Raw genomic sequence first — 15,913 nt, 5'->3', positions numbered from 1 at the left:
AGCCATGTAAGGCGACAGAATACTGTTCTCATATATATACATTGTGTTTGTGGGTTATGAAATCGAAAAAGAATATATTGATAAATGTCATTATTCAAAAAAACTATACACTCATATCAATATCGAAATTATTACAAGGGATAGAACACCTACAATATCAATTAATCCGTTCGGATACCTACACACTACCGCAAGGCCTAAAGCTATATCCGGACACTTGACTCACCGGTGGCGGAATGTGGATGAATAAAGTGGGAATAGCGTTTTCGAGCAATTTCCGTGTCGTTCGCCGTTTATTCTTCTTTGTTACCGAAGATGTTGTGTACAAGATGTTGTGTACATGTCCAAGGAAAAGTGCCGGCTGCAGATGCGGTATCGATCACCCCTCTTGTCCTGTAAGACTTGTTGGACTCTACTTTCCAGCTCATCCAGTGGATATCCGCAATGTCTGACCCATTCTGTTATTCGATCAACAGTTTTCGGGAATACATGCATTTTAGTGCCTTCAGATTTCGCATTGGGTCTTCGAAGGGCAACCGCTAATTGAACAGGCAGACATTGTTGATAAATCTGAAAAGTAAATATCAACATTATACAATCTTCAAGAATAAAGATTTGATACAAAAGTAAATGAATCATGCAATGATTAATGCAAGGTTTGTTTTGATCGCAGGAACTATACCAGTTCATTATGTGCGGCTTAGTATTTGCATAAATTGCAGAAATGTATAAATGATGTGACTAAAATCTGAACATGTGACTCATCCCTTGGATGTTCTGTATTGCACGAGAAGGAAACATGCTTACATTATAGACTGGACCCCCGAGGATGCAATTCGATGACAATCGACACAGATGAAAATAAATAGATCTATTGATAGCATAGCAATGGAAACTCAAGTCAATAGCAATGAGACCAATGAACATAGCACTATTGTCTACTCAACTCGCAAATAGATAGAAATTTAAAAATCTGCGAATTATGACTAGGATACATGGCCTTACCTTGACCAACAAACAGTTGGATTCAGCAAGCGGAGCAGTATGTTGCAGGAGAATAGGTGGGTGGCCACAGGTAGCACACTGATGGGTTTGCTCTAGGCGGTTACAGAAGTTTACGGATAGCACGACGACGAGCAGATTAGCGTAGATCTCAGTGGTTGCCAGGTAACACGTTCAGTAGTTGACTTGCAAAGCACAAAGATGTTCTCATGAGACATATCAAGTGGTTTATAAAGTATTAGAAACGGGTGTGTTTGTGAATGAATTTCGTATGTATGTCGTGGTCTTAGGGGGGTGGCCTGCTTCAAGGGGAGGCCTGGCTGGAGACACGGGGTCTGAGGAGGCCATGTGACCGATGGCCCCTTGCCGTGGGATACCTTTTGAAGTGTAGATGTAGTTTGGCACCTTGGCCTTTCGCGCCCCTGACAGCGCGCATCCACTGGCGCGAACCGCCTTTGATAGAGGGGGGTTGAATGGATGGGCCTGGGGCGTGCAGATAAGGCACAGGAAGACTGCTGAATGGAGACACACTTATGTGGATTGCAGGGGGGCGGCCTGCTTCAAGGGGAAGCCTGGCTGGAGACACGGGGTCTGAGGAGGCCATGTGACCGATGGCCCCTTGGCGTGGGATACCTTTTGAAGTGTATATGTAGTTTGCACCATGGCCTTTCGCGCCCCTGACAGCCCCCCATGCCAGCGCTCATCCACTGGCGCGAACCGCCTTTATATCAATGATAGTATATCGTTGCTTATCAATAACAAATGCCACATACCGGAGATTCTTGTGAGCACAGACCCACACTTCAACTGGTGTATTATAGTGGTCAAGACCCTAAGGCCTGTATAATCCAATGGTAATTGTTATTATAGATATATGTGTGACATTTATAGAGACATAACCTACTGAAAGACTTTGAACAAGTGTTATTTAGTGCATGCATTATCGAGAATATGTTATGTTAGCTTAGATAGATAGTGACCACCCTGCTTCACAGCGACCAGACCTTCACCCATTCGGAGCACAGATGTCTGACGTCCATCCTTGAATGGAGGCACACTTGATTCATTTAAACAATCGAAACAACCGTTGTTAAAATATATGGGGTGTTTTATTTTGTATCTTATTTTCATGACACAAAAATACAAGACTTTAAAGATTATACAGGTCAGGTTGCAGCACAGCGAAAGAAAATCCCCTGTACTGACCGCTGTCACTCGGGAACATTTCTCTAATGGCACGAACGGCACAGGCGGGTATCACTCTTCGAACGCGGTGTCCAAGCCTCCCGTGGAGCCACCATGTAAAGGAACGATAGGCCACCAGCCTGTACCACCTGTGAAAAGGAATGAAACAAACAGTTTTTAAATGACCAAGATAAGTTTAATAAACGTTTGTTGTCAATGACAATTCTTGTAACTAATGGCATTCTGCACGGACAAATGCTATCTAGACAATGCACACTATTGAACGACTTACATGCGTTACAATGATATGTAGATGTAATTTTGGCTATAGTAGAAGAACATGAAATAGGAGTGGCATGACAAGCAGAGTATACTTACTCGTTACTCGGATTACGAGGACGAACAGTTGCGCGAAGTTCGTGCATAAGCACCATCATTATTCTCAACACGGCCCGTGTGAGGCAGGCTGCCCTGAAGTCTGGCAGCTCGTGATGCATTGCGGTCGTGGCTCGCCTTCCGAAATGTAGGCCAGGCATCCCGAGTTTTCTCGGCAGCAGTTCTCGTCCTCAGTTGGTATTAGCTCGCACCGATTGCATGTGCACCAGGTGGAGACGCCGTCCATGCGACTAGGCCCAGGCTCTTCATCTGTTGATTCGTCCTGCCAATTGCCGTCCGAATCCCCATCGTTTTCGCGTGCTTCCCTTTCCAGTAGTTCCTCCTCGGTATACTCGGGCTCGTACATGTAGGGCATTATTGTAGCCATTGTGTGTTAAACAAACTAAAATAATTTATAGAGGTGGTACTGGTATCTGTTCACACGGGCTACAAGCGGCGAAGGTAGCTGACCAGAGCACTGAAACGAGTCCCAGAATACTCAAAGTAACACAGAGAGGAATGGAATCGAAAATCTGCTGCTGTGTATTGTGAAACGGTCTGTTTATACTTATTGAGGAAAGAGGCGTCCTGCCGTTTCCATGGCGACACGTCATTAGCTGAAGCACAGCGAATGTTGACACAAGACGTGCTTTGGCGTTGGGAAATGGGCGGTACGAGTCTGCTGATGACAGGCTCAGGGGCGGGGGATTTGATTTAGTGCCGCAAAAGCAGGTCAGCCAGGGCGATGGGGGAATGATAGGATTATCAGAAAATGGCGGCTCCCTGGTGCTTGTTTTCGCGTGCGTTTAATGGACGAAAACTGGGGTAAGGTCCATAGGAAAGTTTTCTAAAATCGAGCCACTTAGGCTTAAAAAAACATGGCCGGCCTGTAGGGACAATAAAAAATTTTACTAGACCATGCCTTTAACTTTAGTTTCCCAAATCGTGAGTTATGTTCTGAATACAAGGGCGACTTCCTCACCCCTGCCCTCCTTTCTGTCCATCCTGAGGATACTGTAACCCGTGGGAATGGCTAGCTCTAGGGAGCGACCAGCTGTCTCGTTTTTCCTGGTTTGTTAGTGCGCAAATGTCGATTTGGCCTTCCTCTAATGGCGAGGCTACCTCCGCGGTGTGCTTAATCAGGGACCTGGTATTTAGTAGCATAACTGTTCAAGTGCCTGCTAACAATTTTGTCTGGCACCTTACTGTTGTTTCCCTCTCTGACCCTGCTGGGCTTCACCTCTGCAGCCAAGTTAGCATTCCCGACCTTCGTATATGGGATAGCACGCTGTGGGTATATGAGGACATGATCTCCAGTGGTATTGCCCTTCTCTACTAGCTCTTACACCTCTTCTGTCCAGACTGTCGTCTCTCCCTCCTCATGCACCTTGAAAGCGTCCTCACGGGGCGGGGGGGTCTGAGTTTGCCAGTTACCGCAGGTAAGAGGTGGGTGATATTGGTCAGTGGTTCGTGTTGTGTTTGGGTAGGGCTGGCTATTCTAATGGTCTTCCCCTTCTCCATTTGCTGTTGCGCCTCTTCTATCCAGACTGTCTGGCCTCCCTCACCATGGGCCTTGAAAGCGTCCTCATGGGGCGGGACAACACTGGAAGTCAGAATTGGGGATGTTGAATGATGGTTCTTAGATACGGCGCCTGCCCTATTGGCTCGCATAGCGGATAGGTGATTGTTACAACCTTCTGCTGTGCCCATCCTACCTTATCGAGGGAGAATGAGGCTATTGGAGTCCAGCCTATTTCTCACGGCCTTGATGGCTTCTAAAACCTCTGCTAGCCCCATTCTACTGTTGCGTACCCTGCTCACGTAGCAGCACGCCTTGTCTTGTTCACGATCCTTCACGGACTGACACAGACCGGCTCGCCCCTCTCACGCCTGACTTGCGCTAATGAGGGCAGTGAGAACTACAGTCCTGATGGGATTTGTAGTTCTTAACCGAACCAATCTAAAATAAACAGCATGTAAGAGTTGCTGTTGTCAAGGAGAGTGTACGCTCGTACAATATAGCATCCTCTATCCTATACAGGTTCTACAATCCTTGCACTTCAAATCTACGCAAACGGATGTAGCGTTCCTGGAATATTCTTTACGTATGCAACAATTCAATCAGAACGAGTCTATGAAATTCAAAGAGCAAACTATGTAAAATGAATAAAATAGTTCTAAAAGCCCTAAAAGCAATATAATATAAGATATCAATGTGCAACCTAGCGGGTGAATATATAAATGGGAGGGACAATTATGTACTAACCAATGCCATTTTCTGGACAAACCCTGTAGTTATCTAACCAAGCGTTATTCTTCCCTCTTAATAGGTTTCATTTTATACCTGCGATGTGAATTACTTCCAGTCTATGTCCACACTGGAGCCCGGACAGGGGTTCCCAGGGAGGGCTGCTTATGTAGATTGTGTAAACTTGACATCGAAACCACCAGACATGTGCTTATAAATTGTAGCCTCCTGACCCACTTGTACAATATGTGGGATTACGGGATTAGGGATTCCATATATTGCACCGAATCGTTGGCGATCACAATGGCTGCTTGCCATATTTGGAACCGGATTAAGGATAGGCTGACTTAATGGAGTGGGTACACTGCCCTAAATAACTATTTTGTCCAGTCTCCTTTGACTCGAGTACTTGCTATGGTGTATTGCTAGAGTTCTTATAATTGATTTTAACATCATCTTAAATTTGATTTGATCTGCTTTTTATATATGAAGCAGTTTTTATTATGCAGTGTGATTGGAAGTATTGGAAAACTATTATTAATTATGCTTCATGATGATGTGCTATGTTCATGTGTAAAAGGTTATATTACCAAATGCACAATAAAAAAACTTAAAAAAAATAGTTTGCTCTATCGAAGCCAAGAACACACAGGAAATCTGTCATGGCCATACCCCTGCTGGGCGATTTCTGGATAGAAGGTCTGTTAATGATGACCAATCCTTCCTCTGTTCCTCCCAAAAAGGAAGGGTTTGACAAGAAGTATAGAATCACAGACACAGAACCCACATGCTTACAGACACAGCCCACTCCAGACTTGGTGGTGTTAGCAGTGTTGCTCCACAAACCCTTTGTTTTCCGGCTCAGTTCCACCCGACAATGAAGGAAAGCGCCTTTGGAGAAAAGGAGCGTCACGACAGCCTCCACTACCATCAAGGCAGCTAATGCCATGGCTATCCTGTCCAGATACGACCGGTTGCTCTGGTTTAAAATGGGTCCCGTTCTAGAATTTATCCTGGATGATAAGAAACCGGAGGCGTTCGCCCTCCTTCGTGAAGGGGAAGTGGTGTACGACCATGCGATAACTGTCTCAGTGGACATAGCCGACACCAGTTTTAGACAAATGGTGTGGTGAGGTGGAGTAAGAAGTCAGAGAGAGGAGTGGCATGTTCAAAGACGTTTTATTTGTAAAGATAAACAAAAAAGTTTGTACCTCTCACTAGCTCTAAAGGGTCATCCCAACCTAACAAATGTCAACTTGGGTGCTCGTCGTCGGGATGTTTGTCCAAATGAAGTGTCCGTCCTCTGTGAAAAACCTACTCTAACCCTACCACTAGTTTACAAAAGGGTTCTGCATCCAAATGTAAGTAATACCAGGGGAATGGCTCCCTTCTCCTGATAAACTGGCTGTCTTTATCTCTTTTCCAACAATCTTTTGCATTTGCTTCTGATTCAACAAAGGTTATGGTCGGGAGAATGACTCCCTTCTCAGGACCCAGCTCGCACAGCCTTGAGGGCTGTCTTGGGATAGCCTTTTGCTTTTCAGTTCCAGCAATTCTGCCCTGTCCTCAGACGTTATGAAGGTTATCTCCAGATAGCTCTTGGTGTCTAGTGTCCTCTTTGATAACTAGATTACAACTGTGATGTGGGAGATTCCTCCAGATGTACTCTTGACTCCGGATTCCCTGGGCATCTTTACTGTGATGGGGAATCGCCAACCTTCTGATACCCTCGTCCTACTGTCTTTTGGCTCACTGTAGAGGAGTCCATCCTCCCAGTACACTTTGAAAAGTCCAGGGGCCGCGCCCTTAGCCTGCTCCTCCGCCTGCTTCCACAGACCCGTCGGAGTGGGACACACTTTCTGGGCTGTGCAGAAGTCAGTCTGACCTGTGCCTACCTGATCCTCCACCTCGGATTCCTGTGATGCACCAGGCAACTCTGAAGTCACTGAGTCCCTTGTTATCAAAGTAGGGGCCTCTGTGGCTACTGGCCCCTCTCCTGCAGGAGTAGGCAACTCAGCAGCCTGTGGAACTGGACTAGGGGCTCCTGACCATGCGAGTCCTTCCAACAAGTGCTTTGGAAGCATTCCAGGCCCTAAGGCTCTGAGAGTGTTCAATCTCGTGATTTCTTTGGCCCTCGATTGGGTAGATGCTGCGACTATCTTGGGATCAGGAAGAACAGTACCCAACAGATATAGGGATGGAGTCTTTCACTGCTACACAGCGCTGGGTCGTTTCACCTCACCAGCTGAACTCTACTATCACCAAGGGGCACTTACTCTTTCCGTAAAACTTAATCAGGCCCATCAATATATTCGCCTGGCTCTACCCGCTCCCGGGTGACAGCAGTGACGCGAGCCGCTGTGTCTCGGACAGCAGGGGTTTTGTGTCCATTGATATACACTTGTTCTAGATGCAGATGAGTATTATTGGGAATTGGGATCTCTTCTGGAGACCTGTTCCGTTCCCACTCAGTGTAACCAATCCACATTCAGCCACTCCTTGGCCTACTGCGAAGTCCTCCTCTAGGAGGCCCACACTTAGGATGGCCTCTTCCCTGAGTTCAACATTCACTGTGGCTTGCTTGGGTAAAACCTTGCAAGCAGGATCCCCTTTCCTATGGCCCAGCTCCTTACACACGAAACAACCTTTGGGTGGTGAGAACGCAGGTGTCCCAGTGTTAGGGGTGCCTGTGTTCTTCTTTTCAGTGTGTACGGCTGAACTAAAGATTTGGGATTTCCCTTCATTCTTTTGGGGACCTGACTTTGAAGAGGAGTGAGTTGGACATTTGTCCTTCCCATCCTGGTTTACTTTTTTGTCTGAAGATCTCTCTTCCGGTTTCGGTGTGCTCGCCTGAGCCTTTTTCTGGACTTGAGTCGGCAGCCTTTGCAAGCTCCCTAGGGTCTGCGATAGTCTTGTCCACAATTTGCTGGTGTAGGTACACCTCGCAATTCTTCAATACATGCTGACACACAATCAAATTGTACATCCCTTTAAATTTGTCAACTTTGTTACCAGCCACCCACCCACTCATGCTCTCAAACGGGCCGTTGCTCAGGAGATAACTTAAGAATTGCATCAGTCCCTGTTTTCGGTAAGCGACTCATCAGGGCTGCACCCCACAGTACCTCGTCCGCCGCCTGTAGCTGAAAATCCAGCTTGAGCGCTTTAACCCAGTCAACAATATCCCTCCCCACTTTGTAAGCCTGCACTAAGTCTTTGGGGATGTGCTGCCGGGGCTTATCCTAGGCACTCTGGTTTGAGCCACTACTGCTGCTTTCGCTAGAGGGGGGATCTGTTGGTCTCCTTCTTCTCTTCAAGCGCCAGCTTGCGCAGCTCTATGTTGACCTTGTCCTGCTGTTTCTGTTCCTCTAGTGCTAGTCTCCTGTCCTCGAGCAGGAGCTTTCTGGCCGCTACCTCGTTAACAGACGGAATAATTACTGGACCACTTAGAGACTGTGCTGCTGGGGCCTGTGGGATGCTGCACTAGCCCCCGACCTCCCTGACACTCTAGAGTGTTGGCAAACTATGCTTGCCCCCCGGCGGGATGGTTGGCGAGAAACACTGCTCATGCTGTCTTCCTCGTCATCTTCCACTTCCCCCTCTGGAAGAACTTTTCCATTCAGGTACATGGGGCCTAGCCCGTCCCCTGGGGTCATCTCCCCAAATGCCCTTGCTTCTACCCAAGCTTGGAGGCTGGTCAGCAGCTCAGGTTTATTAGCCTTAGTGCTGTGGGGAAGTCCCCTCTCTTGACATAGGCTGCGCAGGACATCTTTGCTCATGCCTTTTACAGACTCCATGTCAAGATCCATGATTATTACAAATACCTAGCAGTATCTAAACGTTGCCTGCAGCAGTACTTTTATCGTTGGGTGACTAAGCTGTGCGCAAGCCTCCAACTGATCTGACCGCTTGCCACCCATGTGACTAATCGACTTCTGGTGCACCAGTGGACCAGGGATCAATATCGGTTTCTAAACCATCAATCAGCCCTTCACCTCTAGTACACCAGAAGGGATCCGAACAGATGGGAAACGCAATCAAATTATAAACCTCCTTGTCCAATTATGGTAACGTGGACAGAACGGCAGGCATATCTCTGCAAGGTCGTGGATCGTTGGTTAGTTGCAACACAGCGAAAATACTATTATTACCCAATGATAAAAGGGACTGCCCGGTAAAGGTTGTATACAAAAAAAACACTTTATTAAACGGACTGTTCTAGCACACTACAAAATACAACCCACCATGAAAGGAATGCAGAGGACCGACAGTTTCAAGAAGGAAAAGCGATGCACTTCGGATACTGACAGGTTATTCAGGAAAGTAATTAATCGCAATAGTTAAAGGATACTTGGTTTCAGCACAAAGGGAGTAGTGGGTCGTAATATTTCACTAGGGGCCTTTGGAGAGGGACCAGGGGGATAGGACCACAATGTACCTTGTTCTTGTAAAAGTTATTGGTGCTCAACAGGGTCGAGTTGGTTTCAGGGTGTTTTGCAGCTTCTGTGTTTAGAGTTCAAGACGGGAGACAGCTGCGGGTATCAGCTGGCAGGAAGATCGGTGAGCGATGCTGGATGGACGGCTTCAGGCTGGCCTACACGGCATCCTAGGGGTCAGGAATCATTGTCTCAGTGCTGTTTGGCAGGTCTGAAACTCTGGTCGAGGCATCTCGGACCATGTGAGCGACTGCAGTGTCACAACAGTCAGTGGTGTAGTTGGTTGCAGCTCGAGGGGCTCGAAAAAAATGTCCTTTAAGGCGGACGCTGGTTGATGCACTCCTCCTAGCTTCTTCACTGGGCTTGTGTCCTTTAAGGCTGATGGCCCAAAACTGAGGAGAGTGTTGCAGGCACCGGCCGTGTCCTTGGTTTGGTTCAGAGACTCTCTGGCACGTCCCACCTAGGATTTTTCTGGTTAATTGAGCTCTCTGTGGTTCATGATTAAAGCGGTAGGTCTCCCTTGAAGCTGCGGTGTGACCAGACTTCCTGGCTTCTGCAAACAACATTCTCGTTCCGTCTGAATAGGGTCCCTCTGCAGGGATGGACTACTGTAAACAGCTTTCCCAGACTGCCCTTGATACTGAGCGGTGGGAGCTGGCTTTAGGTTGATGCAGTTGCATATCAAAGGTTGTTGGGGCTTAACCTCTGCAGCTAGGCCGCCTGTGGGCCTGTTTGAAGTATACTCTATTAGTATGGCATTTATGTTAATTGCCGCCACCATTCTGTAGGGCTCAGCAAAAGGATGGGGCAGATCCATGGAGCCTTTGACAGTTGCCCTCCCCCTTCTGGCAGGACAGTGTGTATTCTTGGCTGTCATTTGCCAACCAAATATGACGAGAGGGGGGGGGCTCCTGTAGGCTGTGTCCACCCAGAGTACACCGGTCTATGTGCTTGTCGTGCAGTGAGCATAGGAAAATGTGTGATTAGCCCCACACATTTTCCAAGATTGATCTACCATCATTCAATTTAATATAACATTTCAAAAATGCCCAGGCCAGTGTACACCCACCGCGGATGGTCGAATTCCTCGCAGTATATGCTGAAAATAGTGTTTTGCACTGGTTAGGTTGTGCACTGTCTATTTGACTTGTGCAGACAGGGTTTGGAACAGGCGTCTGGGTTTTTGGCAGATGTAATGACTACGTCTGGCGTGGAAATTGCATAGTTTAACACTTGTAAACGCGCCTAGTTAAATATCGGCGTTTATATACGTGCCTTGGCTCAGTGCCCTCTCATATATAAACCAGTGCTCCGCCTCTGGCCGCTGTGCGTTTATAGGCCTAGCAAGTCGTTTTGTTTAAGCTTTACGTGCACTATTCTTGCACGGTGTGTGCATACACTGGGCCGTTTCGGCACTTGGCGCCAGCGTCTCTGCACTTGGCGCCAGCGTCTCTGCACTTGCACCAGCGCGGCGCAGTGCCAGTGCTGCTCGCCGGCTCAGGTCGGTCTGGGCCCAGCAGAGGGAGCCCCGGAGCCCGAGCCGCAGAGCGTCGCAGGCAGCGGCTCCGGCGCACCGGGCTCGGTGCCGACAGAAGCCGCGGGGGGACGCCCCCGCCACCAGCCGCGCCTGGAGCAGCGGCCGCCGGGGAGAGGTGGCCCCCGCAGCACCGAGAGAGCCGCCCAGCTGCAGCCGGAGCCGCGGACGCCGAGCACGGGTGGCACAGAGATGCCCTCCTGAGGAGCCATGGCGGCGATGTAAGCGTCGGCGTGCCCAGGGGGAGGGGTGGGCAAGGAGTGCTCTGCCAGCTGGAGCACCCCTGGGCTTGGGGGCTGGGGCGCGGGGGGGGGGGGGGGCTGGGGCGCGGGGGGGGGGGGGCTTCTGGAGTGCTCTTCTGAGCGGGGCACCGGCGGCGGGGTTTCGCCTGTTCGCTATTCAAGATGCAGGGCGGCTCGGCTTCTCCATTTGCAGGGTGTGTGTGTGGCTGGCGGCTGCATTGGAGAGGGGCTTCCGGCTTTTCTATTAATACAGGGAATATATAGGGGTGGAAAGGGTTGGGGTACAGTACCAATCAAGTGTGTATTGAGATTGGCCAGAGGGGACGCGCCAGGGCGGGTTTGATGATGGTGGCCTTCGAGGCGCCTGTAATAGGTGCCAATATATGGGACGGGCTGATGCGCTGGGGGGCATGAAGGGGTGGTTTGCGCCCTGCTCTAGTACTAGTAATGGGCACAGTGTGGTATTGTTTACAGGGATACTGTAGGAGGAATATCCGTTAATATTTTTTTTGGTTTAACATGTCGTGTAAATGCGCTTTAATGTCGTAACTTTTCACTAAAAGTACACATATGGCATTTGATTGAATTTGTTATCATATAAAGTGGGTGTTGAGCCAAACTTTTAAATACGTTCGATGCCTGAAAACATGCCAACCCCCCCCCCCTCCTCCCCCGGACAGAACTGAAATGATGCCCTGAAATGGCTGCAGGCGCTGTGAACACTCTTACCTGCCAAGTTCCCAGCTGCGAGCCAGACACGAAGTGTCACCTCCCCCCCGCCCCCCACCCCACACTGTTCTCCACATGCACACAGCATACCGTGCCTTATTCTGTAGGGCCGATTATCGCCAGCCAATGCTTATATGAGCGTGCACATTGTGAGGCCTGCCCACGGATATTGCAATGGAAAAACTCCACATAAATGTGTTGTTTGTGTGTACCCCCTGCAGACTGGCAGAGCACTGTCAGCATGACCAGCGTTGGTGGGGGCTGTTGGGTCGCCTACCTAACCTGTGGGGCTTGCTATTCTGTGGAAGGCTGAACGATTGTGTTTTTTTTAAAAATAACATTGATAGTTGACTTGGGGTCCCTGGCTACAGTGTGCGTTGTTCTATTGTAAAGGGCTTCTCGCTAGGAATGTTTTTGTGTCTACATTACATGGGTTTCACTTGTCTTTTTTTAAAATTTGTGTTTTGAACTCTGATAGTAGCCTGCGGTCAGATGGGGGACATGCATAATGTCCCCTCTTCCCCATGCCCTATGCGTGAATGAAATGATGAATAGGGATTCAAACTGGAGTCTCTCCTCCACCTCCACAGCCAGTGGACTGCTTGTAGTGTGGCGTCAATGCGTCCGTGTCTGTGGTGAGGACTTGGTCTCTTATGCAAGTCCTAGGCAGAGTGGGCTACTGTTGTGCGGTGATCATGTGGCTTCATGTTGCCATGGTACCATGTTAACAGACTTGGGGCCTGATTCAGGGAACGTTTTCCTATGGGATTGTGCCATTATGAATCCGGCCCTTCGTGTGTTTGGAAGTAGCTCTCCAGCCTCTTGGGGGTAACTTATGAAGGAGGTGGGCGTACCTCCAGGGGATGCTGCCCATTTTAAAGGCAAGACACTGGGTTGAGGAAACTTTAGTTGATGAGCTTAGTGTTGCTGGTGTCAAAGTGACATGATATGATCGTTTATTTATATAGCGCCTATACACAATGTGTTTCAAAGCGCTTCAAGGCAAGGGAGGGAACAAGGGAAAATACAACCACATTCTTACAGGCCATGAACAGTAATGATGTGAAATTAACTATCGTACTCGGCCTGACGACATTTCAGATAGTGCAAGAGGTAAGACATAGATAAGAAAGGGAGGGGTAGAGTGGGGAGGAAATGGAAACAGACAGGCGACTACCGTACTAGGCCTGACGACATTTCTGGTAGAGCCGGAGAAAAACAAAAGGTGAGGGAAAGGGGTGCAGAAAGGGAGGGGAGGAACAAAACAAGCGACTATCATACTAGGCCTGGCAGTATTTCAGATAGTGCTGGAGGGATGGTGGGGAGGAAAAAAACAGTAATGGGAGGCTGGAGGAAACAGACGAGGTTGCTATCATATTAGGTCCAGGGACAATTCTGATAGAGCAAGTGCATAGAAGAAAGTAAGGGGAGGAGATAGGAAGAAGGGAAAGGACGAGAGAAAAGAGTGTAAGCAGTCAAAAAGAGTGGAGAAGCAAGAGTGGAGAGCGAATACAATTGCAGAAGTCAGTAGTAACACATAATGTTGCAAGCCAGGATACAAGAGTGGCGTATGTTGGCACTCGGCCAGTTATGCGTTCAGGCACTTGGCGAGCAGAGGGGTGTGTATCGTTGCGAACTAGTGAGCAGATGCTCCCAGTGCTGTAAATGGGGGGGGGGAATGTACTGGGGGAACACTCTCGTCCTTGGAGAGACGGGGCTGCGTGGCGTCGCCCACGTTGGGTAACGCACAACTTTATCTCATCAATTCTGGCAATTTGTATAAAAGCAAAGAGCATTATGGGAACATAAGAATATTCACAATTTTAAATTTGAAACATGTCTTAAAGTGATTCAGTAAGAAATCCCTTTGAGCGATTAAATGGAAGTTGGGCTCTGCAGTTTTGATTGGTCCCACTACTCACCCTAAGAACAAAATGTACATTGGTCCCACTACTCACCCTAAGAACAAAATGTACATTGCAGGACATATATACCAGTTTGGACAGCTTCAACAAGTATGTAAGGCTTTGGCTGTTTCTGTGTTCAGTTTCCCTTGCTGGGTCTACTGAAAGTGTCTGCTTGTTGAAACGTGGGTTGATCGTGCATGTGATAACTCTTCTTCAGGATAGACCTTCCAGGGAGGATTCTGTTCGGAAGCAGAGTTATCCCACGCACAAGCAACCTGCACTTAAACGAGCAGGCAGCTTTCAGAAGACTCGGCAACAGCCGGAATTACCATCCCCGGTAGTGCCGGTGATTATGGCATCTATTTGCTGGTAGGGTCCTGAACTCCTGGTAGGTCAGGCCTGCCTCTAGTTCACTTTCCGCACGAGCAAACTTGAGTTTGCCTGGCCTGGAAAAAATGCTGGTGCCGGAATTTCCAGGATTTCCTTAGGACGTTATGATGAGCCCCCGGGTTTTGCATTTCCTTGGTGTACTCCATGGGCAAGCAGTACAACCCTTGTAGAAAGCAAAGCAAGAATGACTGGTGCCTTTGGGCAGCAGGCCTTCCTCTGAAAGAAACATCTTCACGAATGGTGGCTCTGGCAGGGAGGGATGAATTAGCTTCTGCTTTCCGGTTCTGTTTCTCAATGAGTTGCCTCTTGCATTGGTGGAACAGCTGGATCGTAAAAGAGGTTCGAATACATTTGCCTTGGTCTGTTACGGTTCAGATTTCCTCTATGCTTAGTAGTGCTATTTCCAACAACTTGCGCACAGCGTCCTCTGTCTTGTCAAGTCATTGGGGCCGTCAGTATCTGGTGTCAGGACAGGAAGTCCTTTGGACCGCATCGTATTCCATTTGGAAGTTGCAGCGGAAGCGTGCCATACCCCTGTCGGTCCTGGCCTGTGGCCCGTGAGGCCGGTGAACGAAAGGGCATCCGTGGTTTATGATCCGTGCCTGCCTTGAAGCTTTTGTACAGGTGGAAGTGTTTTCTTATACTCCTCCCACATGCATACAATATTGATATGCCTGATCTGGGAATCCGTTGTGCTCGGTGGGGGCGGGGGGGCACTGTGCTTGTGTTGTGTATGCACCTATGTGACCATGGCAAGTCGGTCTGTGTGCGAGCGAGGACCAGCGTCGAGTATAATGGGGATGTCGCCTGCAGTAAGGTCGGCGTCTTTTCTGATGTCGGAGTGGGCCATTGTGGTGTCGGCTCCCAGTGGATTTTTGATCATCTGGAAAGTCTCATGGTGCTGCTCGCTTAGTGAAGGCCTTGGCTCGGCTTTCGTGCAGGCTCAGTGACTGTTGCCACAGTGGTAGGCCATGTCTATAAAGCTGCTCACTTCTGCGACGGGTTGCTGGGTTGATGTCTTTCACTTTCTTTGGCTTGGCTCTGATGTCTTTTGGGTCTGAAGATCCATATCCAAACAACTCCATGTGATCTTTGACAAATTCGCATAGTTCTCCCTGCGCGGTTGGAGTACTGCCCTTCAGTCCCTTGAGTACTGCTCTTAGCCTTTGTAGGGCTTCTTCCTGTGTCTGGAAGCTGTCCAAGATGCCACTCGTGTTGATTGTGCCATGCCGACCAGTTGGTGGGCTGTATTGTGTGTTGGAAGACCTCCAGCAGATGAGGTGCTAAAGTTCGGACATCCACACCTGTGTGTGGAAAGCGTTATGTTGTGATACCTTCCTCTGTAGTAGCTGGTGATGATGTCCTTCTCAAAGAAGCGACTTCTGGGACATCTCGAATTGGCAAAGCGCAGACATGTTGAGGTGATCTGACTCGGGCGGCGGACCGACCCTGTCAAAAACAGCCCGCCGCCCAAGTTAAGGGCCAGAGCTGAAGCGAGGGTCCCTTAACACTGGCGGGTGTGCCACCGAGGGTCATATCGCCGTTAGCACCCGTGTAGTTCTCTAGTAGTTCTCTGTAGTTTTAGAAAAAGAAAGTTAGCTTGCAGTTCTGAACCACGCCGTAGTTTCCAAGTCCGTTTTCAATGATGATGACTCCTGCGTCATCAAAATGGAAACCGAGTTGGGAGATTACCATGCAGTGCCACGCCAAACCGCAAAGTACATTTTTTCTTTTTCATTAAATACTCTTAGCACCCACGTATTAAACTACACAGGTGCTAATGGGTGATGGGAGGGGTGGGGATGGAAGGGGGGGAGTTTGGGGGGGTCAGGAAAGGAGGAGCAGGAATGGAAAGGGTGCTGGCC

General features: G+C 48.8%; 1 protein-coding gene across 2 annotated transcripts in view; it reads left to right on the top strand.

The window, feature by feature from the left end:
• The window catches only part of RHOBTB2 (Rho related BTB domain containing 2), a 314,611-nt gene that overhangs the window by 161,522 nt on the left and 137,176 nt on the right, over positions 1-15,913 (top strand). Inside the window, exon 1 of one of the 2 annotated variants that reach the window (XM_069617691.1) lies at positions 10,606-11,001. The exons of the other annotated variant lie outside the window; for it this stretch is intronic. Coding sequence (XP_069473792.1) covers positions 10,991-11,001 — 11 coding nt within the window. The 5' untranslated portion in view covers positions 10,606-10,990. Of the gene's footprint in view, positions 1-10,605; positions 11,002-15,913 lie in introns of those variants that run through there. 2 annotated transcript variants of the gene reach the window in all.

The sequence above is a fragment of the Ambystoma mexicanum genome, chromosome 10 (genome assembly GCF_040938575.1).
Source record: "Ambystoma mexicanum isolate Mex_15411 chromosome 10, UKY_AmexF1_1, whole genome shotgun sequence".
NCBI classification, from domain to species: domain Eukaryota; kingdom Metazoa; phylum Chordata; class Amphibia; order Caudata; family Ambystomatidae; genus Ambystoma; species Ambystoma mexicanum.
The sequence above is the reverse complement of the archived record's forward strand: the minus strand, read 5'-3'. Positions and strand labels throughout refer to the sequence as shown.